Genomic DNA, 27,932 nt, shown 5'->3' on the forward strand with positions numbered 1-27,932 from the left:
TTTTCAGTGAGTAAGGCTTGAAAAGATCGGTGGAAGTGGATCAGTGTGTTTAAAGGTAGCCTATCACGAAAATGATATAGTATTCGCGTATGGATTACCATTCAATCATGGTTCAATATATTTCTCTGGAACAGGAGGTTTCGTAGTGAATGAAACTTTATGAAACTTAGAAAAGAACTATCAAATGCACCCAAACGATCGCGGGCGAAATCGATTGAACCTTCAATCCTTTCTCCCTCATGTTCGCACTTTTGCCAGTCTTGAGATCTAATTCGACAAGAACATCCATGTCTCCACTGGACCCATCCTGACAGTTCCTAATCTCCATGTGTTTGATTCATGTGTTGGCCTGCAGAAAGTAATGGCTGGAATCATATTTTGAAATCGTTTCTTAAAGTCCAAAAGTACTACAGACAATTCTATTTAAAAAAAAAGAAGTAAAACATACAAGATACCGAGTTTATAAAATATTTCAATTTCTTAAGTCGAAGAATCAATGTAGCAGTCCATATTCGTCTTCAATGATTGTTTCACCAAAGTAAAAGTGAGAAATGCATTGCTAGTCAGGAACTCTCAGCAAGAAAGTGCAACTTTTTTAAAGGCAGGGGGTGGAATGTCTCAGATTCGACTTAAGAGTGATGTTTGTGTAGGATTAGAAAATTCAGAGATAGAACGATGTAACGTAAGAACTCTAAATCTCATTGCAGGACAAATTTCTACTTAGCAAATAGCAAAATTCAGTGAAAGGAGGACAGTAAGTTTAAAACCGCTAATATCTACCTCGATGAAAAAAACGATGGTGATACTAGGTAACCATTGTAACATTGCGTTGGGCCGATCACCTCGAACGACAAATAAGGCAGCATCGGATCAGATCCCAGGGATCAAAGGCCATCTTACTCTTAACACAGCCCGTTGGTCACCGAAATGAATTCCTCCTTTGTTGGTCATTTTTGAGAGTTTTGCTTATATGAAACGTCTTGAACTTTTCACTGGCTACAATTTCGGGTTCATTCGCTACATGATGACTTTTAAACTCACGCATGTCATTAGGCTGCACCTCATTCCCTTGGATATCATAAATTACTATGCAGTTGCCATACTTATGTGGGAGAATTGGAACACTGATTTTGTTTCAGCGAATAGTATCTCCACTCATATTCACAAAACCGATTATAAGTTGACGAATGCATTGATAAATTCAAGGAAACTTTTCGACACTTCATCTTTCGACAATTTGATGGATGATGCTTTTCACTAGTTTTCAGTTTCTCACGGTCTCTTCACTAGTTAAACCTATTCATTATCAACTTCTCGGTCAAAAGAACAGAGACAACTTCTAGGCGAGGTCAATAACAACAAGTTTCTATATCATGCTTCATTAATTATTTTCTGACTTATTTTTTTAATGTTATGGATTATGGAGTTGGAAGATAGCTAATAAAGAACAGTGCAACACCAACAGTAGTAAATTGATAATCGAAGGGGAAATAAAAAATTCAGATTTGCAACCAATAACACTTTGACTTTAATTTTATTAAAACACCTTGTCTACAAAGAAACACGCTAAGTGAAAAATCTTCATTTACTTGATTCAGAAGATCGAACAACGATTCTTGGGATTCATTGGTGAACTCGGTGGACAGCGGAAGGCATCAGCAAATCCTTCTGTATTGGATACAACATTGTTGACCCTGCAAGTTTCATCGAATCTTAGTAAATGGAATCAGTTACGATTCTCTCCCCATTTAAAGTCAAAATACGTGATGAACTTCAGGACACCTGTCGTGCCCTGGGTCCGCTCCGAGTAGGAGCGGCTGGCATCGGTGAGAGGACTCGGGGCCGATTGCCGGAGGGGCCTGCACTGGGCTAGCCACCGGATGGCAGCTCCTCCGAACCCTGCGGGCACATGCCCAGGGCCCCATCCCCCTCCCCCGATTCCCCCTTCGGGGGCCTCGGGGCTGCCCCCTGATCCCACCTCCCAACCCTACCCTTAATGGTTAAAATGTGGTACAAAAGGTTATGATTAAGTGGTTTATCCTAAATACGACACTACACGGCACGGCATAAATATACACGACATCACGGCGGATCAATAAAGGGCCTGTCGTAGGCTAAGTGGTTGTGGTCCTCGGCGAGAGATGGATAAGGGTTGCGGTTCGGGTCCAGGGTCAGCCAGCCAAGGTAGATGGATAATGCGGGCATGCGGTAATGGTGTAGCAATCGATCGAGACGAGCGCAAACACGAACACGAAATCACGACACCACGACAAATGCGAAAAAAGAACTGGAACCCCGAGTGCTCGGGGCCGGTCCTTATATACTGCGGCGGCGTGGGAGTGCCACCGTAATACATTGCCATTCGCAAAGTTTCCCACGTGCCACGCGAGAAAGGGTGCCGGCTGGCTGGGAAAGTCGTGCTGGGCACGACAACACCTAATTCTTTTTAGGCATATTTCGAAGCTGCTGGGATAATCTATAGAGAGACGATGAGATATGGTCAAGCCGACTCCAAGTGTTTTCAAACTCCAAACTGCAGATGTAGAATCAAACAACCCTACTGTTTTCGAAGGAAAACTAGTTTAGTATTCTCTTGAATAATGTTTTTATTTTTCGAAAAAGCTCGAAACCCGGTTTTTCAAGAGTTTCTTAATATGTAAAGTCGATAAAGCTTCGAAACGACTAATATTATAATGCTTCATGTAAAAAAAAACCGTACCTCAGAATTGATGGTGCATGGGGATCCAACAGGATAGTCCATGTCAAGTCCTCCTCGTAGTATTTCTCGCAAAAATTCTGTAATAGAACAATCAGTGTGAAGAAAGTCTGTTTGAAATTGCGCGAGTGCACAGAAATAGACCATTGATATATTGCAAGAGTTTACTAATCTCACAATTACAATAAATGCTAAAGGTCAGACAACTAAGTGTTTTTAACAGAAACCCTTCCTTCACGAAATCCATTTCTATCCTACTGGACAAACTGTAGAATTTTTTTCCTAAATACCAGTTCTCCTACCATTAATTATAAGTACGTCTACAGTTTGGAAAAATGTACGCGTCGCTAGGACACTTAAAGAGAAATTTATTATTAATTTCAACGGTCGTAAGAGAGCTCTTATTTGAGCTGATAAGAAAGTTCACAAATGAATGGTCAACTTTTCACAATATATTTATGCTTTAGGAAGCAAAAAGGTTTCTAACGGATTGTTTTTTGGATATTGTAGAGAAGCAGTGATTACTGAACTTTGATGCAAATTCTTAGCTACACTGCTCTACTAAGCATCAAAAATTTGTCCTTTTATATACTTTTGTTGATCTATTTCACTGTGGTGAATATTTGAAGACTAAATCTTGTGCAATTAACATAACCTAAGGAGACAGCAAGTTTTGTAGGGTTGGTTCTGCTTGTCTCATAGTAATGTCAAACTCTTCACTTCATCTCTTCTACTGCTGAGTCTCACAACAAGAAAGAGCAGGAGAATACTCAAAAAAATTTACTTTTAGAGTTGGTTGTCAACAGAAATTGACACCGCCCAAAAAACATTTTTAAGCAACCCAATACTCTGAAACTGGGAGCAGAAACTTACAACAGCCCATCCAAGAAAGAACAACTGGTCTGCCGTTATATCTTCCATTGTCAAAAGTCGACCTTGGTGTCCCTTTTCTTTCTGATACTTTCTATATGCCTATCAAAGTAATATTTACGAGTCCAGAGTATTTAGTCATTGCAAAGTTCGTAACGTAATTTGTAACGTAGTAAACATACCATGAATGAATGCTTAACTCCTTCTGTATCGGCTATGTTTTCATCAAGTGTGTTAACACCGTTTACTTTCAACTTGCTACCAAGGATCTGTAAATTTTTAATGCATAGCACCCTTTCAGAGCTCTGATCCGGAGCAGTTATATCCAACGTGAAGCAAGGATTTCTTGCAAGGACATGTATAACAAGGTTTGCATCGCAGCTAAGGGTCATGCTTACTTCTTTTTTAAAGCAATTTATTGAGTCACCAATCTGAACGTCCGACTAATAACACTTTAGACTTTATGTGGTGCTCCCTTCGCTTACCATTACTGAACAATGAAAATTATTAGTAGTGGTATTTTCTTCAAAATTAGCATTGTGCTTTTCTCACAACGGTTTTTTCTTTTTTCTTTTTTTTTTTACAAATTCAGACAAAAGACTTTATAGTTTTCTTATTTCAACACTCCTTCGATACCAACACAATATAGACACCATTAGGAAGCATTACCCTAAGTATGGGTTTTCTTCGTGTTTTCCCAAACAGTTATCACAGAATGATGTTTTAACATAAAATTACGTGAGCAGCATCATCGTACTTATAAAGATAACGCTCCACGCCACATCTCGTAAAATGATCGCTGCTATTGAAGCAGCCGTCTAAATTAGTGTTTTCACATTTTGAGGAAGGCATATTACCAATCTGAAGCAAATGAGCAAGAAAACAGAGACGAAAAAGTGTTGTGAAAAGGAGCCTGCTCAGTGGCCATCGCTATGGAACAGTTGCAACATCCCATTTACCTTCTGCGACATGCACACAAAGTCATGAGCATCATTTTGACGCTGATGGATCCGTCAAACCTCTTTTGGAATTTCTTTTCACACATAAAGACATGCACACACGTAACAGACTAAGCCCGCTATTATATAGCATGATCATGACCATGATCATGATTTTGCCCAGTGCGTAATTACAGAAGTGTGGCCGCCATTGTTGAACATTCCTCCTTTGAAGCACAGTCAGTTTTTTTACACATGATCGAGAAATTTGTTTAGAAAGACGAGAATTGCAGACAGAGTTTCGCAAATTTCAGATCTGATCAAAGTAGCGAGAGCAGAGGTTTAGCAATTCCTCAGATTCTGAATTGTTTCCTTTTCTTTAGTCTTCTCTGCCTGTTCCTTTACCACTTTCTTAACAAACTCCTTTACTACTATTATTTATTACTTCTTCATTTCCCATACAGGCGAAATGCAAGAAGTTGATTTTAATGCCCAGGAGCTAGCTATCAGAACCGTTTTTTTTTCGATGGATAGAGAGAAGAGACAAGTTGCTATCTGTTGTGTCTATCTATCTGTCTATGTCTATTGTCAATGTTTCGAGAAGTAGAAAGTTATCGAAAAGTTTCCTAGAGGAAGCTAACCAACGAAAACTACAGTAGGAATTTTCCGGGTAAAGGATAAGTGGACAAAGTGCCTGGCGTTAATCAACCCATATTGAGCATATTTATGTCATACCCTGGATTAGAGTCGTAAGAACTGTTGATGTTATGTGTTAGCAATCCGAAGCTCAGTTTGTGGACCAAGATCGATATCATTTAAACTGATATACTTTAGAAAAATTTGCGAACTAGAAACAAAAACAGTCAGTTCTGTAAAGCAGCTGGTGGATAATGCGCAGAGCGGCTGTGATGAAGCACTCATCCTTTACAGACCAGATGACCTTTCCATCTGCAAAAATCAAGACAGCGGTGAAAGGAATAGTATTTCATGTTGGTATGAGGTGTTGTAAAAATAAAGGAAGGAGTACGTTTGGAAAAGCTGTAAACTTTTCAAAAGAATTTTGCGTGAAAAGTTTAAAAGTGAGATAGCAATATGCTCACTAACCGTAGAGTTGTTGTATTGTTCTTCCAAACATGTTAATCCCTTAGTAAATTCTAGCCAATCATTACTGTCAAGTGTCCTTTGTTCTCCATTTTCATCAAGTCTTATTCCTGAATTTTCAAGGATTGGAAGGAAATTATTCCTTTTAATGACTAAAAGTGGCCACGCAAGTAGTAAGCTATGGAGTTCTCTTTCGGTGCGGTCGATTTTTGCCGCCGCTCTGATTTTTGTCACCAAAGTGTTCGATCCGCACATCGTGATAGGAGAAATAACGGATAGTTAGACGCACACCTTGACTTCGTGGGCAATGGCACTCAAACAGAAGTAAATGGCCAAGGACTTGAATCCAGACCGAAACTCAGCGCGCATTTATGAAATCGCACCTGTTTCGCTTCGTAGTACAGCACTACACCCAGGTGGCAGGAGTCATCTTGTTCTATTGCCTCATTAGCACTGGTGGCTCAAGGAGACCCACCTGCTTACACTTTTCAGCTTTCGTTCACCTTTGTAAAAATGCAACGATATTGTAGACGTACTCAAGACATCAGGTAAGATTTATAACGCGATCGATTAAAATCGCTGACGATAAAGTTGGCCAGGAAGGATCCTGCCGCTGTCTTTGTCTTACTCCATTTTCACTTGAGATAATACATTCACAAGTATGCTGATGCTAGTGCTGTTACTAACTAGGTGTTATGGAACGCTCTTGTTCCGTAACAGAAGCGTGAGTTGACCTCAAAACAGTGGTTTCTTTAGGACTCAGTTTATGCTGCATGCACTTGTGCAGCTTCTTCACCTTTACAATGTGTTCCAAATGACGAACGACTGTTGAGTGGTCAACACCTTGTTCTTGCGCAACCTCTCGTGTTGTTTTAAGCGAATAGTGTTGATGATTGCCCACAGCGGGTGCATGGATTGAAGTCGAGTGCAGATAGGGGTTGATTAACTCGGTGCACTTTATGCTGTCTCCATTTTATAGCTGCTGCATCTAAAATCGCTTTACTAATGAACAATAGTCAAAAGATGGTCAGACGTAGATCTGCGAATACCAAAACTGGCTTGCTCGTCGCACCTTCTGTCTTAGCGAACCCTAATAGGCGGTATAGGATGACTCATCCCGAACCTTTGTAAATAGCATGCAGTTGTGAGATTTTTGAACAGTTCCTAGAGTCTGTGGCAGATAACTTCTAATAACGTGTTTCCACGTCTCAGATAACCTTCTGTTTATTTCAGCTAAACAAAAGATCTTTGTCATTATGCGAAACCAAGAAAAACTATTTAACTTCTGGCTTCCTACGGTTCTTCACTGATCGGTTAACAAGTTAGGACTGCTTCAACGACTACTGTCCTGTTTAAGCGGAAAATAGTCTTTCCACATAACAAAACAACAATACTGTTCATCCCGCATAGTGTTGAACTTCTTCGCTCTTGATGCCTGTTTGACCTCTCAGTCGTGGCACCACGGCTGACGAATCAACTTCCTCCTCAAGCATTTGTGATTGAAATCAGCGACGGTCCAGATGACACGCACCGAATTGTACACGAATTTCGTCTGCGCAGACTCAAAAAGGAAAGTTTCTTGTCGACAAGCAATGGTGGGGAGTTTTCTTTCCATTCTCTCAACTATTGTGCAACTTGCTGCTTTTTTCTGTTTAGCATCACCGTTGGTATAGTATAGTTTTCGTCATTGGTGAAAGTAATCTATTGTCATGAGTGTCTCCCGTAGCGCAGCAAACGAGACACAGAGATATCACAGCTGTCAAGACAAGTGATATCGTCGAAGTTCATTTGATAGTGTCCGACAGTGACCAACTGGCTTTTAGACTGTTAGGTTACTAACTTTGGCACTGTTCTCAAAGACGGCTCCATTCTGCAGTATATGGTAATCCAAAACCATATAACTAGGTAGGTTATAAAGCTGTACCTCCGCTAAGCTTTATCCTCAAATCCTTGATCGCGTAAATTACATCCGGATCCATACATACAAAGGCACCCCTGTACTCCATACCCATTATATGTTGCATTTTCTGCGTCTGAACTACAAAAGCCTGCAATTGAGGTTGGGAGGTGTAAGGGCATCTCGGAAACGAATAAATTCCAGTTCATTTCTTCTAAAAGACATCACAAATAACGTGCCAGTAAATTTAACATCTCTATAGCAAAGAAGAATGTTTATAATATCCTATGCCGTACCTATTTGCGTTATGTCCCTCAGATAACTTTTTTGGCTTGAAGCATGGAGATTCAAAAAACCGGATGATGTGGAACGGTCTTCTAGAAGGAAACAACAGTTGACAACGTTGACATTGGACGTGGAGGACACTTTCAACTATCGAAAACCTTGGCTACTTTATAAATGATATTGTGAATTCGGAGTATATGAAGAGCTGCCTCTCCAGAAACTCTCAAACTGATGCCTTTTTGGAAGGTAGAACGAGCAAAACAATAAAGATTATGAACTCATGTATACAATCGTGAAGTTTGCGCGAAGGAGTGAGTCGAGAAAACCGCAAAAGGCGAGCTTGTACTGTACGCATCAACTGCTGCAAAAAAGCAGACACTGTACTCGTCGACAGATCGATCACTGAAGGCAAAACGAGGATAATCACATAAACTAGTCTCTTCCTAGTCGGAGCGATGGATAGGCCATGAAGTCTGGCATAGTCCTTATTAGGGATCCGAGCATATGAAAAACTAATTATTTGTCCTCATTAGCTGCCTTAAAAGGTCCATGTTTCGGTATTAATTAGATTGCTAAAATAATTGGCTGGAAAAGCAGGAATGCAACACCGTTATGCAAGATTGGGGAAAAATATGTTGGTGACCAAACCGGAATTGTTCATCTCTGAACTTTTTATCTGATATCCAAAAACTGTCTGGGAAGTACGTCATATAAAGAACAGTAACTCTTGTAGCAATAATTATGTTTAAAAAAATCACCACGCTTGACCAGAACAGTATTCATAGAACTGTGATAATTGTACGACAGTTCATTACAAATTAACATCGATTCGGAAAACCCTTTAACGTTTCACGTTTGTTGGGAAATATTATATCAACCAACTCGAAATAATCCTTCAGTGTTGTTGTTAGTTTCGAAAATAATCAGGGTCAAGCGTTGACACGTGGGACACTATTCTCCACTTGCTCCAATGCAGCTGTGAGAACAACAGTTCTCCGCTGCTACTAATTCAATGTACTTAACAGAAACGACGAAACAAAAAGTAGCAGGGGAAGCAAATTTAATGAAAGGTTGTTGAAGTATTGGAGTTGGAATATTTGATTTATTGAAACATTAATATTCTAAAATGTCTGTAATATTTTTGCGTACTTTTTTTAGTTTTGAGACAGTGGGACCGCGCAGGTTCAACACCAAGCCCTGAGCCAGATTTTCAAACAGATAGAAACTTGAACCTACTTCTTAAAGAAAAAAATTTAGTTGTAATTAGTTTTCTGCAGTTTATACGTAGCATTTCGTATCAAGCAGAATTTAATGACCCAAAAAGCTTAGATTTTGTGCACATTTTTCGGTATGAAAAACTTTAAATTTTGAGAGAATCGGGAAGTCCGAAGAAGAAGAAATTCTGCATATGAGGGTTTGCTCAGTCCCTTTTTACGAACATATGAAGGATTTATTAAAACGCCGCCCCGCTGCTCTGGAAAGAAAAACTTTCCAGCAACTGATTACTGCTCGCGCGCCGAAAGATATATGATCTTGAATAAACTCTAGTAAATCAAAGTAACTTATTGGTAAGCAAACCCCCTTCCAGTATGCGGTAGTCGGGGATGTTCTCTATCAGTAGCTATATGCTGCGATTCAGAGAGTTTCAAATTTTAGATAGCACAAGATGGGAGAAATGACATTTCATTCATCTCTGTTTAACTTAATTTCAAAAAAACAGGGACGTTCCAGAAAACAGCGATGCAACCATCTTCTAAGGTGGACTGTCTTCTATAAAAAGCTTCCTAAATTATTTTTCAAAGTGCTCTCCACACGAATACGATCTTCCAGCCGAGCAATGCGAAAAAAAATGTGCAAAATCTGACCTTTTCGGCAGTTAATTATTTCTAAATCCACGCTTAATCAGCTTAATCTGCTGAAAACTATTTATAGTTAAACTCTTCATCTTCTAAGAGTACTTCCAAGTTCTTTTTGGTCTCTTTTGCAAGAATTTGGCTTAGTTGGAGAGTTCGATGTAAAGATATAGATTCGATGTGGTGATGCATTTTTGTCCTGAAGATTCGGTTCAACGCTCATGGACATAACCTAAAAAGTAAGATAAAGATTTAATTGCAACAGCCTCGCTTTACTGATGATACCCTCATTGTGTCATCAACAGGCGTGACAAATGCTGGCTGATTTTGATGCAGTGGGTAAAGGGTAAGCGCAGGTTTGAAATGATAATTGTTCCCGCGACAAGGATAAAGCTTGGATGATCCGGTTCTTGCGAAAGAGAACAGAATAAGCAACATTATTGCATAACATTTGTTCTTCTTTCGCCGGCAGCTCATCGTCGTCGCTCCAACCAAAATCACATTTCGGCCCATTTAATCATAGATTTCCTCTTTGCGCTACTCTCTCCTCTAAGTGTCTCATTTCTTGACAAAATCCTAACGTGCTGCAGAATCCATGGTTTATGTTTGTGAGCAGTTATGTGTTGCAACACTGCTATCAGTCAGCATGTGCTTGGCACAACTGGTATCGCAAACGAAGCCAGCAAAGAATCGAAGACAGCATCCAACAATTAAACACACACATGCAGAGTAAAAGTAATTGCACTGACCGCCTCATTGTGCTTAACACTTCTTTCAACTACTTCTATTAGTTCTTAAATGTCATGGCGTAACCAATGTGAAAAAAAACTGTCATTACCGTGATTGTCAAATCCATGCATGAGCTCATGTGCGATTATGGAACCGATTGACCCGTAATTGTACGAACTGGAATAAAACGATAAGCGTAATTAAAAGCGGTTTGCAGAGTGAATGAGAGTCAACAACAGCTAATAATGTGTTATCCTCTCGCTTTCAATACTTATATCAACAGTATCTAAAGTTGCCATAATATGTGAATCCACACGGCAGAGATAAAACCTAGAAGACTAGCGGAATACTTTTTGATATTTGTCACATATTTTGTAAGAGGAAATTTCACAAATGATCGGAGAAATTTTACACATGGAGTGAACTCACATTGGATAAGCGCTGTGAAATAACGGCTCGTGAAGGAAGGTTATAGGTATAACTGCAATTGAATTTTAATAGCATTTTGCTAAAGGTGGATCCGCAATAACAACCTCCAATCTCTAAAGGTTGTTCTGCAGTCGGCAGCTCTATAAACACCGTCACTGCTCAATTTCAATATGTGTATTTTGACATGAAGAGCTTTACTGGAATCAACTCGCTCAATCACTGCTCGTCTTTCTTCTAGGATTGAGGTTTTTGGTCAGTGGGATGATTTTCCGTTGCTAACGCCCGCGATCGTTCTACCACATTCGAATTTTCGACTTTCGAATTCGTAAAACATACATTAAATTTAAAACATAATTACATAATTACTAAATCAGTTAACCCTGTTTAATGGGAAAGACCTCAAGAAACCTGCCTAATTAGTTATAATGTCCACTTTTTGGAGTGGCATACAGCACCATTTCCCCAACATTTCTCGTTTTACTTCTAGTTTTTTGTATGCTTTTCCAATTGCTGAGCATTTCTCAAATCCTATTCAGGTACCTTGCTAGGTTACTCCAAGCTAAAAATTCAATCTGCCATGTCGTCCGGTGAGTGGAAGCTCTCAATCGGTACCTATCGAGGACCGTATTTCTCAGCCCTAACACTTCTATATCGTCCGACTTCTGTCTGTTAAGAGCAAAAAATTCAGTAACTGCTACTGCCCAAAATGGTATTACTTTTAAGGAACTCTACTTATCTCTTTCGTCCCTTTTCCTCTTATTGTCAGATTCCTTTGCCTAAAAAGGCACTTGTATGAAGAGCGGCTAGCACCCACGCCAGTTTCAAATTCACAACACAGAGCTATGGATAACCAGTACGCATAGTACGTAAACATTAGCGCTCATACTTACTCATACGCCCCAAATCCCCGAAATTGGAATTCTGGGACAACTTCCCCGACACGAAAATGTTTGAATAAGGTCATCGCCTAAAAAACAAATTTGTGTTCTATCAAAGTGAAGTTTGAGCAGATGAAGCATCTGAAAGAAGAATCTGCGTTGGCCAGAATCTTGAGTTCTTTATCTACTAGGATTTTTACGTCCATAATTGATGAAAGTTGCAAAATAGGAAAGAAATAAGATTTTACAGAAACGGGAAGGGAAAGCTGTATGCTCTTGACATCGTTGTCAAGGAGCTACAAACAGCAAAGGGCACCAGTCTAATAACTGATCTAACTTGTATTATCGCTTTGATCCGCCCAATATCGTGGCACATATCTGGATAGTAAGGTAGATCACGTTCAGCATCGTACTGTCAGTCAGCGTAAAAATGCCGTATTTTTGCGGGCGGTGAACTTTCCACACATGGGAATCTTCTTCTGAGTTCCGTCGTCCATGGTGTCCTCCTAATCCCCGGTTTTCCTTCTCCCCTTAACGCTATCATTCTTTCTGTTGTTTGAAAGAAGGGATGTTGCTAGACACTGCAGTCTCCGTCAGGACCGCTGTCTCGGTGGAAACGAGTTGCGGTCTATCTATTCCAACGCATTGCTACTGGTGATTCTCAGAAATAAGCACTTCTTCACTTATTTCATTAAAGCAAAGTTCTTCGAAAAACTTAACACTCACCCATCGTGTTGAGATATGGGAAATAGCTGGGACCTTTAAACTCCTGTTTGCTAACTAAAAGGCTCGGAACGAATGCTTCCGCAACGTTAAAGTACAGCAATCTTCTGAAGAGTGATATACTCTGCAGGTGGTCATATTGGTCCAGCACCTCTAGAAACCTTTGATGTTGCAGTTCAATGAGCTGAAACGAACCCTCTTACGGCAATTGCTTCTTATCATGAAAAAGAAAAACTTGCATCTTTGTGACGATTATCTAGTTCACTGTCATTAAGATGGACATCCTCATAGGCGGCGTAAATTTTCATTCGTTCTGCTTTCAAAATTGCAGACTGAAACAACACCTCTTTATTTGACCCAACGAAAAATCTCAAAGTCATAGATCCTGCTTGTCTTTTATCCTTTAGCTTGTCTTTAACTTTGCCTATTTAACTTTTTCGTAGCTCGAACAAGGCGACGAAGTAAAAATCATTGGCTTCAGATGTTCGAACTAGCGTACGGTGTCGCTGGGGCGTGCTCCAAAAGTATAAACACCAAATCACAAAAGAACTCTATAGGAGCAGTAGTTTTGATCCGTTACATGTCAACCAATGAGAGATGAGTTGCAATGACGGGTCAAACGTCATTTTTTGAACCGTTGTTACTCTCGCATTTGGTGATTACTAGCAATTTGAAGTAGTTGTATTTTTGGTCAAATTAAATTTGGATGTTTCCAACAGCGCCTAATTTGTTTTTATTTTTAAGGGAATTCGAGCACAGATGGAAACTTTCACAGTTTTTTTTTTCTGAACAAGTCAGTTCAACACATGGAGAATATTCACACTTGATTTTATACGTACATTTCTTCGATACAAACGCAATTTGCAAACATTATTCGAAGTATGAGTCTTACTCCTCTTTTTTTATTCATTGTCATACTGATAAAAATAATGTTCTATGTCAGTTTACGCAAACTGTTAGCTACTACATGAGCAGCCACTAGCAAGTGTGCTTCCAATTTTCGGAGAAAGGATGTGTTTAAGGCGGGGCGAACGTGCAAGGAAATACATACGCTGATTCGGACCATAGGATAAGACGAAGCACATGCAGCTGTCATGGATATGAAACTGTTCACAACTCTTCTAATCTCACTTATTTCCTGACAATTCTATTTAAAGTTAATGCGCGATACCGCTGCGCATCAATTCCACGCCATAAATCTGTCCTGCCAATTTTACCGCTTTGCGATGCGACTGCACCAGTCCGACGTCGTGGGTTCTCTCCCACCTCACTCCGCTTTGCGAAGGCGGCGAACAAATTAGACGCCCTTGTACCCGTCAACTTCCATTCTGCAATTCCGTATCACACAAGCACGTACAAATAAATACGTGGCAGACTAAACCCGTTATTGTATAGCATGATGTCATTCCCTTTGTTTTGCGAAGAGAAGAAAACATACGGTCGGCATGAAACTTTTATAACTTGACGACGCTGCACGTCCTCGGTGAACACTTCCCGAAAAAGTACTCAACACTTTCTTCTTTTTGCTTTTTTTTAACCAGTGTAGCACAGTCGGTAAGTCCGCTCGATCACAGGTTCGATTCCGAAGTGATGCCAACTAAGCATTCTTTTTCTTTCAAGGTCGATAAATTGGTACCACACTTGTCTAGGAGGATAAAAACACTGACTTTCCACATCGGCTAAAAATCGCAAGTCATTGTGTCCAGACACACAAACCTAAAACCATTCCTAATTGAACCGATGGCTCCGATCGACCGTGCAGACACAGCGAAACCTTCTACTGATTGTTCTATACCCGCCTGTCATGCACAATAGTTACTTGGACAGTTAGATACTTAGATGGCCTGTCTTCACTGGACGTGCGGGCCCCAGCATCTCTTCCACTCGTTTCCTTCCATTGTCATCCAAGACTTTCTTTTAGTCCATCTATCGTCGATTCTTCTCATAATGTGACCGGCCCATCTATGCTTCGCTTTAGCCATATATTCCGCTGGGTCGCAAAGACGGGATGTTCCTCTCAAGTCAGAGCTGCAAACACCGGTTAGGTAGTGTGTGCGCCGGTAAACTTCAGAGGACACATGCGCAATCGCACAAAAAAAGAGGGAAGTTGAATCTGCCAAACTACCGCCTTGAAGCTATCTTACGAACAAAACATCTGATAAAACTAATGAAAAAAAAACACTGTTAAGACTGTTTAGGCTTACCCATGCAAAATTATACCTAAACATAGTACAAAAAAACATAGAAGCAAAAGAAAAGAATCCAGAGAAGTTTTCTGCACACTGTAGAGCGAACTCTGAGGACTCCTTCATCAATGACGTGCTGCGTCCGCATGTTACAGTACGTTTTGCATTTTCTCATTTGCATCTAAGACAGGTAGTACAGAGAAGTGCTTTAGTACGAGATCTTATTACTCGCATTGTAGAGGAGAAACGAGGCATGTCTATTGTGTTCAACTTCATAGGAGTCATGTTTTCTAGCCAAACACACTGTCCGCATAAATCAAAAGGACGCATTTCGGCTTTTCTAGATATGATGTTTTAAACAATTTTGCAACAAATTACTCGTGTGATAGCCAGAATCTAAGGACAAGTTCCTACTGTATCTTTTCTTAGGTTTTTTTTGGGTACTGAAGGGACATGTTTGAGAAAATATGATTATCTATGAGAAACAACAGACTTTCTTCTGCTCGCTCGTCATCCATTTGTTTTCTTTTATTCCTTCCTTGAAGACGGCAAGTATCTCACGAATAAATCCTTCTATCATTTTCTCGGTAGCCTAAATTATCCGCATTGTGTAATATAGCACAGAACACAACAGTTCTTAATCTACTTCTCTACTCCGCAGACGGTCGACATCCACATTAATCGCCTTCGGATCTTTCCTTTCACGGAAAGCGAAGAAGAGTTGTTCGCGACAAAGTTGTCTCGGTACGATGTATAAGGATAAAAATCACTGGCCCAGCAATCCACTTGGGATGCGCCAACGCGTTTTACTGGGATTCGTAATCGTTGAAGTTTTGAACGCGTATTGGCCTATACAATGACTTGCGGGGGCCAGCCGGTGATCAAGTCAGTGTTTTTATTCCCCTAGGCAAGTCTGGTACTAATTTATCGACCCCAGAGGGTTGAAAGGCTTGGTTTGCACTAGGGCGGTTTCGAACCCTCGACCGTGTGGCTCTAAAACGGACCTCTAACCGGCTGCGCCACACCCGCTTTTAATGCTAAATGGTATCTTGTATGTAAGAAGAAAAAAAATTATTTTTATTATTTTTTTCAGAAATTTGATCAGATAATATTCTCATTCTGAATGTGTAGCAGAGCAGTAGCAAAGGTAATCGAAAGACAGTGAAAGCATTAGCAAATCAAATCTGTTAAGAGCATTACTTCTTAATGTTGCGCTCCATCAAAGCTACCATGCAAAAGTCAGGATATTCAGAGACATTCGTTTGTAAACTAGTCAGGTTTATCTGGAAGTACTTGCATGGAAAACAGTGGAGAGTGGCACGTCCAAAGCGCCCTCTGTATTTGTCAAGAAAATAATTAGGAAAAACGTATTGTACTTACAATGCCATTAAATTTTCGCCCATATACAGACGTGAATGCAGCATCAAACATTTTAATCGTTACAAGGATGCAAGAAGTGGATTTCGTGGGGTAGTTTTTTACTCCAATGTCTTCCAGATAATGCTGAAATTTCCCCTCTAATTTAATCTTACTCAAAGACATTTTTTTTGGATTCAGCAGTAATCTTTGGAATGGTATAAGGTGAAATTCGTGATCTGAAATTCATTTTCTAACAAATTGTCTCCGACACTTTTTTATGAGACTTCGGAAGATCTGACCTCTTACTAATAATTGGTGGGGAATAGCTCCGAAGGGTGAAAACAGTGACGTTATGCTCACATTGCAATACCTACGATCAACTGGAAAAGAGTTTTAATGGGGAAACGAAAAACAAAACTACTCGAACTAGCAAGGAAGATTAAGTTGTGATAAGAGAATATTCATTGCCTCCTTTCGAGAAAGCACTGCTAAGAAAACGCAAAAATTGTTTCCACCGCAACAACTTTAGTAAACCCGAGAAAAATTGACAAGATGAGCGTTATGAAAGGACTAAAAGTTTAGATGAAGCCGGACTCACTCGATGATGGGTTTTCATCAATAGAGATTCTCACCTTTAGTGGTGTCCTATAATCGTCATCTAAATATTTTGCCCATGAAAGGATGTAGTGGAGAATCACAAAGTTTGCTAGTATCCTTTTGGGTGTGTTCTGCAGAATTTCGTTCAACCTAAATCGATAAAAAAAAAAGTGCTTGTTGTTTTAATTAATGAACAGCAGCTAACTGTTCCATGTATTCTATGCTTGGAACATGAACCAAAGGATCTGCAAGAAAGTAGCTGTGCGTATCAGGAGGCGCCGTCATAATGAAGTACTTAGTCCAATTAACCTGCAATCAACCAAACATTTATTCTAGCCTTCTCTGGTTTTTCAAATGGCAAACAGCAAATTTGTCCACTCTTTTCTAACAACATCCTATCAACTTTTCCCGAGGGTTATTACTAGCGCATTGATCCGGTTACTTATTTATCTGCTACATTCAATGTACGATTCCGCCTCTGAGTGACTTAGCATTATGAAAGACAGATTTGTGAGGATATGTTAGGTGGCTGAGGCATGCGCAAGTTTCCTTGGGAAAATACGGCTTCGATTAAAAGCTTCGATTCGAAAAGAAAGGCTTCACTTAGCAGTACTGTTGATGACCCCTACAAATATGTCATTTCGGTTTATATTTCTAAACTTCTAAAATTATCTCAGTGCTACATTTTCAGATTCAAAATAAGCGACCGTCTAATCCGATATTATTTTGCAGTGAGAAAACAGAAGCATTTCCCTTTTTATTTACCACATTGTTTCACTCTCTTCCAACTCTTGTCCACCTCCATTCTAATTCCGATCGGTTACAGTATAATTTCTACTTTTTATTCTGTCCAGTGAATAAGAACCTTAGCTCATTCAACTTCTGAAAGTCTAGCATACTCATGATCATGTCTATATTTTCCTTTCTTGTTCCTATTCTTTCGCCTAGATTCGTGAAGGGTCGCTCCAAGGTATCTCACAGCATAACTAGCCCTATGAGACATACCAAGTGTTGACATAGTTGATTGTACCACGTCTTGAGCAGGTCGTGCGCAACTAAGCGCTGTGGATCGTCCGGGTCTGATGTTAGGTCATTGCGCAGAAAGACACATTGAAAGAAGAAATACAAAGCTAGGAGTTTAAAGAACGCCCGAACCAAAAAAAAAAGAGTTCCTCCTGTAATAGTATATGAGAGAAGGAGCACTTCACACTGGAAGAGTTCCATCTTCAACAATTTCTTCATTGAGTATTTTCGGCCTTTTTATCAGAATATACATACCGACGACAGTTTTTCATTTAGCTCGCTTAAGTGAAGCCATCGTTCCTTATCCTTGGGAGAAAAATAGGGCTCAAGTTCGTTGACCTTTGTAACGAAAGGCAGAATTTCGTTTACACTCTGATGAATCGAACTTTCATTGCATTTAGCGCGGAATTCCCTGCAGACCTTCAGTGCCTATAAAATTGAGTCTTGAATTGAAAAAATAGTCAAACAATTTGTATTCAACATATTATAAGAATATGTTTCAATTTGCTTAAACATTGTCGAGTGTTGTAATAGGAATACAAGTAAAGCATCAGTAGCAATATACATAGTTATGTTAGATATAAAATATTTGGATCATTCCCTACTGGAGAAAGTCACCGATCACTGCCGATCCGAGAATAATCTTCGACAAAGTCTAATCGAGTCTCACATTTCCCTTAGATGAACTACAACTGGTGTGAACGGCATCATGCGTGCAGAAATCCACTTGAAAACGATTCCCGTCCCATTATTCTTTCTGTTTAATACAGCTGCCCATCTGGCGACAAAAAAATAATAAATCAAAATAGTAATAATATTAAATGATAAAAAGGCAAATAATAATAAATAGAATAATGAATAGGACTAAAGAAACTTAATAATTAAACTAAAATAATACTACATAGTATAACAAATATTATTACGTAGTGCTATAATAAAGCTAAATATTCACCATTACATATTAATATGTATACTGCTAAAAGTGAAATAAAAATATACAATATAATATAACATATAGATCTCTGGAAACAATAGAATTAGAAAAGAAAGTGGAAATAAATAAATAAATAAATAAATAGAAGAAGCATATTAAAATAGAAAAGTACATATTTGTGCACATAGTTTGAAAGAATTAAAAAATTTTGAGCGTTTTTCGACAACGCACTTTTTCTCCTCTGCACATCATTATGCATGCTGGAGAATTTCATCTTTAACACAATTTTATAGAAGAAAAATGGTGCTAAACAGGTGGAAATGTATCCAGAACGTCGTTTTTTTTTACGAAAATTTTACGAACGTTCTGAATGCATTTCCACTTGTTTAGTACCATTTACACGCGGTTTATGTTACTTTCCTCCTTGGCTGTGAAAAGAGGAGCTCAACACTTCCATATCTAACGGAACCTTGATTATTGCAAGAAGGAAAATAACTACTGAAAGTACATTTTACTGGCAATTGTTTAAAGTTTGCGATATTTAGAGCAGATATACGCTCGATTTAGAGGTGATTTTAGAAATTATCACTGATCCGGAAGACGAAATGAATATAGATAGGAAACGGCTGCTGTACTGGTCGGATTTCGGTTGAAATAAACATTTAGAACCTAGTGCAAAATAAGACTTTTAAAAGAAAGTAAAAGTGTGTTTGGTAGATGGGAGTCTATGCAGTTAAACAATTTAATTACTTTTTTTTCAAAGGAATACATGATTTATTTAGAAATTAATTGAAAAGGGTTGTGTATTCAAGCATTTTTCAAATAACGTTAGAGAGCAAAAAATCTCTGAAAGGTAAAACTTAATTTTAATAGTGGAAGAATGTTTTATATAAAATATTTGTATCGGTTTGTTTTATATGAAATATTTGTATCGGCTTTTGTCAAATACGAGCTGAGATAGTAGATTCTGTTCGACTTTACACATTTTAATGAATATAGATAGGAATGAATATAGATTTTAATAGTTAATACACATTTCGACGCCAAAATAATTGGAAAATCGCATTTCTCTTGTGATGTGATTGCATTGCGGCATTGCGGTTTTTCGATAAGGCATTAAGGAAAACCGTTGGTTGCATATTTTCAGCTCCGCAAGTGTCCTGATTCTTACAAAAGCTATTTCCCAAAAATTCAGAAATTGGATAAAGGATAAAGGATAAAGTGTTTGGCGTCGATCAATACGCTTGGGATGCGCCACAATGTTCACTTCAATTCAGAATCGTCTAAGGTTCACGATCGTGTAGCCGGCCTATTCAATGGGTTGCGGGGACTAGTCAATGTGTTAAGGCAGTGCTTCTATCCTCCTAGACAAGTCTGGTACCAATTTATCGACCCCGGAGGGATGAAAAACTTGGTGAGCACATGGGCGAATCGGAACTAGAGACACTAAACTTTTTACAAATGTAGATAGCATCTGTCTTCTTTCACAACCTTGCAAAACTGTGTTCCATGAAATTTACTCCTAGCGTCATTATTCAGCAACGTGTGGAGCTCACTTCGCACTAATTTTATCCCTATGTCCACGAGAACCAACGAGCGCTGCGGCCCTTGGTGAGTGTGAAAAAACGCGAGTTTCGACGTTCGTTATAGGATGACACGGGGAACAAGAGTTTCCCCACATTCCCACAATACTACCAAGAGCAATATCGCTGTAATGGACGTCGATTCTTGTCCATGCTCATCTCATCTCAGTTAGCACCCGCAATAGAATTACGGGTGCTAACTGACGCTTACGCTCCTGTACGTAGAAGTGATAGGCGCCAGTATGAATGTTTCAACTTACCTACTCTCGTAAATATCGATTAAGAGCAACTAAGTTCTAGAGCGAAAGTCGTAATCTTACCACTTTGAACAGAAGCTCCTCAAAGCCTCGATCCACAGAGGTACTATTCCCATAACTTATTACGTTAGGCTCGGAATAAGGAAAATTGTACGCAGTACTGAACTGAAAAACGAAGAGAAAACTGTATGGTCACATCCAATTCATTCATAACGTATTTGATTTCTATTGATCAGTGAAGGAGACGACGCGTGCACCAGTCTGATGTCCAGCGTTAGCTGGACGTTCGGACTGGTAGTATATATTCCTGTTTAATAATGAGATGCCTTTGCTAAGGTTACAATCACCTCTTCCCTTCTTCAAACACAAAAAAAACGAAGTAAATGACGAAGATGCTCACAGAAATCATAACTTGCGAGATATTAGCTTTATGATTTAATCCAACGACGGGTAGAATCGACGTGACCACAGTCTTGTTTTTGTTGAAATACGCAAGCAAGTGCGTTCGATCAATATCTGCTTCTCTTTCATTGCCATCTATTAACGGAAAATAGCCGTAATTTTGCAAAAACAATTGGTTGAGAGGTTGAACACTATCCATAAAGCGATAATAAGTATACAAACAAAATCAGCTGCGCTCCAAAAAAAAAACACTGGTTTTAAATTTTGCGTCTACTTCGCATCCGTAATCTTTCCTCCGTCAGATTACTAGGACTACACGAGGTCACGCGTAGTAGTTGAGTTCTGCAACTGGAAGGCAACAGCATTCTTTTTAATTTATTGATAAAGAAATAATCAGAAAGAGGAACTGTTGATGGATTTTAGAAGAAGGAAATAAACGAATGTTGAAGCCTCCCAGACCGAAAGTCAAATGAATTTCCATCCTGAATCTGTGGAGTATTTCAAGCAGGACCCAAGCAAGAAAAAAAGCGGAAAACTGATTATCACCTCTGCTTCGTTTTCCGCACTGTCTGGACAGTTTTGCTTATTAAAGCAGGTAGCAGGTGCTTTTAAGGAAATTAAAAAAAAAGGAATAGAGGGTGTAGTTGAAACTTCTGGAAGGAGGGCGTAAAGAGATTACTGGAGCAAGCTAAAACAGAGAGAAGTACTCCCGGTTAACTGATGAAGCTGCGCCACAAAACGAGGAATATTTTCTTGTTCCTGTACCATCTTCCGAGAACTGGACAAGAAACAAAGTTGAAAGTAACATTTTGGCAAAGAATGAGCGAGTACGAATAGCATGTAGACGGCCCTCATTCCATTCAGCGTTCTCTATACATGTAAGTTTTGAGCCTCATTTCTTTTCCTCATACAAACAAGTGTTGCTGGAATTTTCTTGAAAATACCCCAAGAAAAGGCGACCAGAAAAGCTAACGCAGGTAACAGATTGTGTACAGGATTGCGCTCCAGTTCGGAGAATTTCGAAACATAAGGAATAGCGCAACTAGGTGGGATCGATTGTAATTCCGGCTAGAACTTATGCTGCCAGTGAACCTAAGTTCTCTGACTTGATCTCTAATTTGTCTTCAACTCTGGATCCTCACAGAGTTCTTCTCCGACTTCATTGGAGCTCGAAGTAAAAAAATTCAGTGCGTTTTGATAGTACAATTTGCATAACTGTAACTAAGCTCCCCGTTGTGATAGATGAGGATGCCTTAAAGGTTTTGCTTACCAGGCTTTTTACAAAAAGTACTTTACTTTACACTAAATCTATTTTAGCTTTTAGCAGACTTGGTTCTGCCATTATGGACGAATTACAGTACGATTATAACATACTCAATGACCTCGTTGTACAGTATTCCACCGGTCTTGGACCTTGGATATTTTGCCCTACAAAACAAAATCATCAGATGGCGATATGCCATATGTGTCGACGCCGAAAAACCTATCTAACCCCATGTAACTGAGCTTCGAAAAGCACGCTAAGGCAGAATATAGCGTTGGAAAGTTCCATAAATGCGAGTAAACGAAAGATTGTCGTCGAACGAACGTTTCCTATGAATTCTCTTCTTATCAAGAAGAATATAGAACAACGTGAACTGATCCAAGAGTCGGCCTTGAGCTCTTGTGCGAAAATTGACTACATATTCAATAAACGGAGCGTATATGTCATCTAAACAGTATCGTCACTTAGATGATTCTGTGCGCATTGGAATTGAAAACTTCAGCCGCATGATTTAAATTCAACATCTGGCAGAACAGTCATATGCATGCTTTGAATCACTTTAGTCAGGGAAAATCAGGGAAGATGCTTACTTCAATTCTTGCTAAGACAAACTTGATAGCTCCTCCATCCGACTTCCAATCATCATCACTTGACATGCAGCTCTTGTACACCTCTTTCATTGCATTCACTGACTTTGAGCCAGATACTTCTTCGGAAAGGAAGAAAGCTGAAACATAAATTTTGCGATGTTATAAAAGAGTAGAATGAAGGTTACCCCATCTATTCACTGCTTAACAATTGCAACAAGTTCATAAAGGTTTCCTGCAGTACATGCTGCATTCAAAACGACTTCAGAGAAATTACGTTGAAGTATTTGAAAGAGCTTCGTGAAATCGAACTCCTTGTGGCATCTTATCTTCGCTCGTTATGAATTAACTTCTGCGTCGGGGTTATGACAACATCCAACTGTACTTTAGCGTTTTTTTCCAAAGAATTCAATCTCAAAAGCATCGTGTTAAAAAAATTGTTGGTTACTGAGGACGAGCGGAGCAACCACCACGAGAAGAGTACTATATAAAAATATTTAATGCAATACACTCATCAGAAATGTGTATCGTAATGTTCTATCCGTCTGAGGGTGTTACAGCTGGTTGGTACCAGAGGCAGGCGTTGAACTCAAGCAAAACAACAGCGGATTTGGGGTCAGTAAAAAAATGTTTTCTCCAAGGAATGCTCAAAAGCCCGAAGCATGCGGTGGTATGATGGAGTGAGGAATGGAGGATAGGGTGGGTATTATATTATCATATTATATTATATTGTGTTATATTATATTATATTATACTATATTATATTATATTATATTATACTATATTATACTATGGGGCGGGTGTGGCGCAGTCGGTTAAAGGTCCGTTGTAGCCACACGGTCGAGGGTTCGAAACCGCACTAGTGCAAACCAAACCTTTCATCCCTCCGGGGTCGACAAATTGGCACCAGACTTGTCCGGAAAGATAAAAACTTTCACTAGATCATCGGCTGACCCCCGAAAACCATTGTATAGGCCAACACGCATTCCGAAACCTCAACGATTACGAATTCCAGTAAAACGCGTTGGTGCATCCAGAGTGGATTGAGACGCCAGTGTTTATAGACGCTTTTTTTTATATTATACTATATTACATTATATTATGTTTACGTTACAATATACCTATGTTTTATTCATATTATATCTTTCTAGGCACTATAGAACACAACTTATTCTGCAAGCGCTGACTGCAAAAAAAAAAAAAATTTATCAGTTAATTTTCCGTCCATTTTTTCCTACTTCGACATGTTTCGATGTAACCAACCATCCATACTTTCCACATCAATTTCCCTTTGGTTGTATAAAGGAGAACGAAAAATTGTCCATAGTGTTTTTTTTCTTTCGAGCAAAGCGGTTGCTTTATCGAGTTGGCCATTCAGAACTCAAACTTCCAACTCACTGACTTCAACGATTTTTTTTTGTATATTAGCTCACAATTTAATGTGGATAGAAATGGAAACTTTTGATTCTTCAAAAGGAAAAAAAAAACTATGGGTAAACGAATGTGTTCTTGCCTTCCAAAAATGCAATCATTTTGTCCATGTTGTCAGTAAATTCGCCACCAGCCATTTTCCAAGCGGGTTCTTCTATTTCGGTCATCCATCTTCCGCAGGCAAATTGATAGAAATCTTCGCAAGGATCGTTCTAAAATGACATTTATCTTCTACATTGCTTTAGGCAAGCGTATTATACGAAGAAAGTCTAAAGAAAATAATTCCAGCCAGTGAAAAAATTGCCTGCTACACCTTCGTGATTTTGTACTTGAGAATATACTCGGCTTCTTGACATCTACATGAGAGAACTAACTCTTTCACTTGTATAGAGCAAAATATTCCCACTATCTCCTCTTGATCGACGCGTTCAGTGACGCTGCCGCAATTTCCTACCGCTTGTTAAGTGCCTGGATCTCTGATGCGTTGGTTAATGTAAGAAGGGCGGTGGTGTTGGAGAGATGAGCACAAAGTCGAGTATTCCTGGTTGTCTCCACTGCAGCCTCGTTGCACTTGTCTCGTACGTCATAACGTCCGCCATCTTCACTTCTTCACTTACATATAGATGATGCACTCGGATACATTCGTTGAATTATAGTTTTCAAGATGGGAGAACTCCTTCACTCAACAAAGACACTCAATCTTTTCTCTAGGCATCTTTGTTGCGATGCAGCTGAGAACCGATTTTTCTACAGGAACCGCTGAGCTCAGCTGGTAGCTCCAGTAAACTCCTGATCTGTCATGAGAACGATGTGATTAAGACGACGAGAGAATGCTGTAGCTGATCACACTTCACTCTTATATTTTTCCAGTGGTGTAATGCAGTTGGTAAGAAGTTCCGCTGTGACTGGACGGTCGATGCAGATCAAAACCCCCTGCAGCCAACCAAACCTTCCATTATTCCGGAGTCTACAAATTGGCACTAGACTTGCCTGAGAAGACAAAAACATTGAGTTGATGCGTCGGCTAACACTTGCAGGTAATTTTGTTGGCTAGACACAATTCGTTAAGGTAGAGCTATTCTGAATTGAAGAAAACCGCTGGCGCTTCCCAAGCGAGCTGACCCACGTCAAATACCTTCTCCTCTACTCTTTTATTTTTCCATTCCAATATTCGCATTTTCTCCTCGAAAGTGGCAGTGAATATGGCGATGACGGTGTTCATGTGGGATGGTAAAATTTTGGTCGCTACTATACTAGGACCATTTTTGGAGCCGTGCTCACATGGCTGTTCTTTAAATAGTATTACTTCAATCCTGTTCAGCTCCAGTCTAGTCTATAATTTGTAGATGACTTGCAATAGTCATACTGAGTGTTTGTTTTTATAATAAGAAGTATGGTGTTTTTTTAAAGCTTCTCTAGGCCAATGAAGAAAATTTTGACTTCTTCCTTTTCGTTGCGATTTCGATCAAGGCGTTAGACACTCAATGCTGGCAATAAATCATCCGTAGAACTTCGATTTACTCGTTCGCAACTTCGAAATGTTCGAAATTTCTCGTCAGAATTGTATTGACGAGGTGCTGCATTTGATTGCTGTTGCATGTTCCTTGGAAATGTTCGAATTCCTTGGAAATTCATACATTCTGCCTTCTTTACACCTCCCAGATATTCCATCGCAGTTAATCCTTATTCTCCACCTACAGAACCTCACGTGGACTCGCGGCTAATCAGCTGTGATCCATCTAACGACGGATATCCGTAGGTTTTCTAAATTGATACGCAGAAATGCAGCCGCATATTTGTTTACAAAATCATCAAATCATTAGATAATCTTGCTCAACTACCACTATTCTCTTGCCAACAAGCTGTAAATGTCCTCTTGGTGGAACTTGGAATTCTTGTTTACACTGATAGAAGAAAATTCGACAAACTTCTACCTTCATCTTAGTCTATATTCATATTCGAAGAACTCACACTGTAATTGAATGTAGCATTTAGAAAATTGGCAAGTGAAGTAAATCTATGGGATCTTTCAATTTCAATAGCGTTGTTTCGGCAAAAATCACTGCTGATTCCTTCATAGACAAGAACTAACAAAGCGAACCACGGTAGATATCTGAAAAGCTGACTTTTCTTGCTATTTTTAGGACGACATGACAATTCTGCTACACTTTATTCGGTTTTCGAAAAAGTGACGATCCATTCAAGAATTTTTTTAGTAGACTTCTATGAAGTCTTTTCACGAGCTAAAAACTATAAAACCAGTCCGAGAATAAGCTGTGATTCTTGCAAAACTTAAGTAACCTTAAGAGAACAGCTCTTACCTCTTAAGAGTAATTGTGCTTGTAATTCCCTACCACTTTTAAACACGACCGCCTCCACAGCGTTTTCGGGTAATAGGTTTTGGGCTGGGCAGGTTCCAAAACTAGGAAAAACTAGGAAAACTAAAGTCTAGGTGCAGTGCATGGAAGAACGTCACATTCGGGTGTTTGATAGCAGTTCACACAAGCTCTGCAGAACTTCCGCTTCAAACAGGCAGGAACCCTCTGGTTTTATCGAGTTATGCAGTTGAGTGAGTTAAATGACTGTAAAGTTTAAGATGAGGCTAGAATATCTGTCATTTTCGTGGATTTTTGTTACTGCCGGCTGCAGTGGGATTACATGGGATATTTATGGCTAAGCAAAGGGCTACTAAAATTCTCCGACTTCATCGAACCACATTTTTCATCAAAGAAAATGAAACTTACAGAGCAGCTCATTTTTGAATGTGCTTCATGATCGCCAAAGTAAGCATTTCTTGTGCAGGAAGAGCACTTGATGGGGTCCAAGAAAAAAAGCGTAAGAAGTTTTCGAATTATAAAGTTTAGAAGTTCATAGGATTGCTTTCCTTCCAACTGAGTCACGTGACAAACGGACAGAAAACCAAGTGATGTCTTGAATATTCACGTTGGTTTTCTTTGCGCGATCACTCCAGTTAAAAGATTGAGATCATAAAAGTGAGAGTTATTGTTATAAAAATTAGTATCAGTCCATCTCTCTAAGAAGGAGATGATCCAGGATTGACAGTCGTATAGAAAATATTAAAATCTAATGAAAAGATCGCTGGTGAGTGCTCTACTCACAGATCACTCGCTCTAATTTTATTGAGGGAATAGATCTCACCTTCTGGAATAGCCCATACGTAGACGAATGAATCGCACAATCTCAAATGTGCTTAGAGTGTGTGAATGATTGCCGCTATCAATCTGAAGAAGTCGTGAAGTTAACATGGATGAAAAGTGCTATCAAATTATTATAAATAGAATGTTCCGAGGGGGTTTTGTAATTTCTGAGTCGATTCTTACCCATCTATGTACAGGGCTCAATGAATACGTGAATATTTCGTGTTGATTCTGTTAGTAATATTCCAGAACATAAGGAATGTTCGGTTCCAGGCACCATAATGAATATAGACTATATCATTGTCGGTAAATTAAAAAGTTTTAGCGTGATTGAAATTGTTGTTGTACTAGAGTTCTGCACGGGATCCAGCAAACATCTCTGTCATGGATACTTTTCCTTCACATAGGAGACGAAGAAAAAAGAAAGAGAGAAGACAAAATTCATGAAGCGAGCTCTCAGAACTGTCATCAGAGACCTCTTGACGTGTGGTTCAGAATTCAGAATTGAAATTTTAAAGCGATTTTCTGAACAGTATATGCCTCCACAACGGACTACGGCCTCATAGAGGCGTGGGTGGAGGTGATTCTGGGCGTCGAAGAAAAAGGAAAAAAAAGAATTGATCAACGCCAAACACTTCATCTTGCTTCTTACCGTTACGACTTTTATTCAGAATCCTACGACCGCTTTTTGAAATGAAAAGTCTGGCTGAAGAAAGTGTTTATTTCTGACTC

At 39.3% G+C, this 27,932-nt stretch overlaps 1 protein-coding gene across 3 annotated transcripts; it reads right to left on the minus strand.

Annotated features, from left to right (window-relative positions):
• Nucleotides 1-1,594: 1,594 nt before the first annotated feature.
• Nucleotides 1,595-27,308, minus strand: RB195_016598 (uncharacterized protein; the record flags this gene model as incomplete). 3 transcript variants are annotated; one of them, XM_064183200.1, is made up of 21 exons in its annotated part: nucleotides 1,595-1,694; nucleotides 2,720-2,796; nucleotides 3,590-3,688; nucleotides 3,769-3,855; nucleotides 5,629-5,735; nucleotides 10,499-10,566; nucleotides 10,819-10,870; nucleotides 12,423-12,603; nucleotides 12,659-12,751; nucleotides 15,099-15,197; nucleotides 15,986-16,108; nucleotides 16,597-16,711; nucleotides 16,767-16,870; nucleotides 17,840-18,013; nucleotides 20,422-20,523; nucleotides 20,759-20,882; nucleotides 22,135-22,188; nucleotides 22,637-22,751; nucleotides 24,125-24,254; nucleotides 26,014-26,155; nucleotides 27,202-27,308. In XM_064183200.1, the coding sequence occupies 21 exons, from the start codon at nucleotides 27,306-27,308 to the stop codon at nucleotides 1,595-1,597; spliced, it is 2,253 nt and encodes a 750-aa protein (XP_064039079.1). The 3 variants fall into 3 exon arrangements, with proteins under 3 accessions (XP_064039079.1, XP_064039081.1, XP_064039080.1); XM_064183198.1 differs by lacking the exons at nucleotides 20,759-20,882; nucleotides 22,135-22,188 and having other exon boundaries at nucleotides 22,615-22,751; XM_064183199.1 differs by lacking the exons at nucleotides 20,422-20,523; nucleotides 20,759-20,882; nucleotides 22,135-22,188 and having other exon boundaries at nucleotides 22,615-22,751.
• Nucleotides 27,309-27,932: the final 624 nt, after the last annotated feature.

Source organism: Necator americanus, chromosome II (assembly GCF_031761385.1).
Source record: "Necator americanus strain Aroian chromosome II, whole genome shotgun sequence".
Classification (NCBI taxonomy): domain Eukaryota; kingdom Metazoa; phylum Nematoda; class Chromadorea; order Rhabditida; family Ancylostomatidae; genus Necator; species Necator americanus.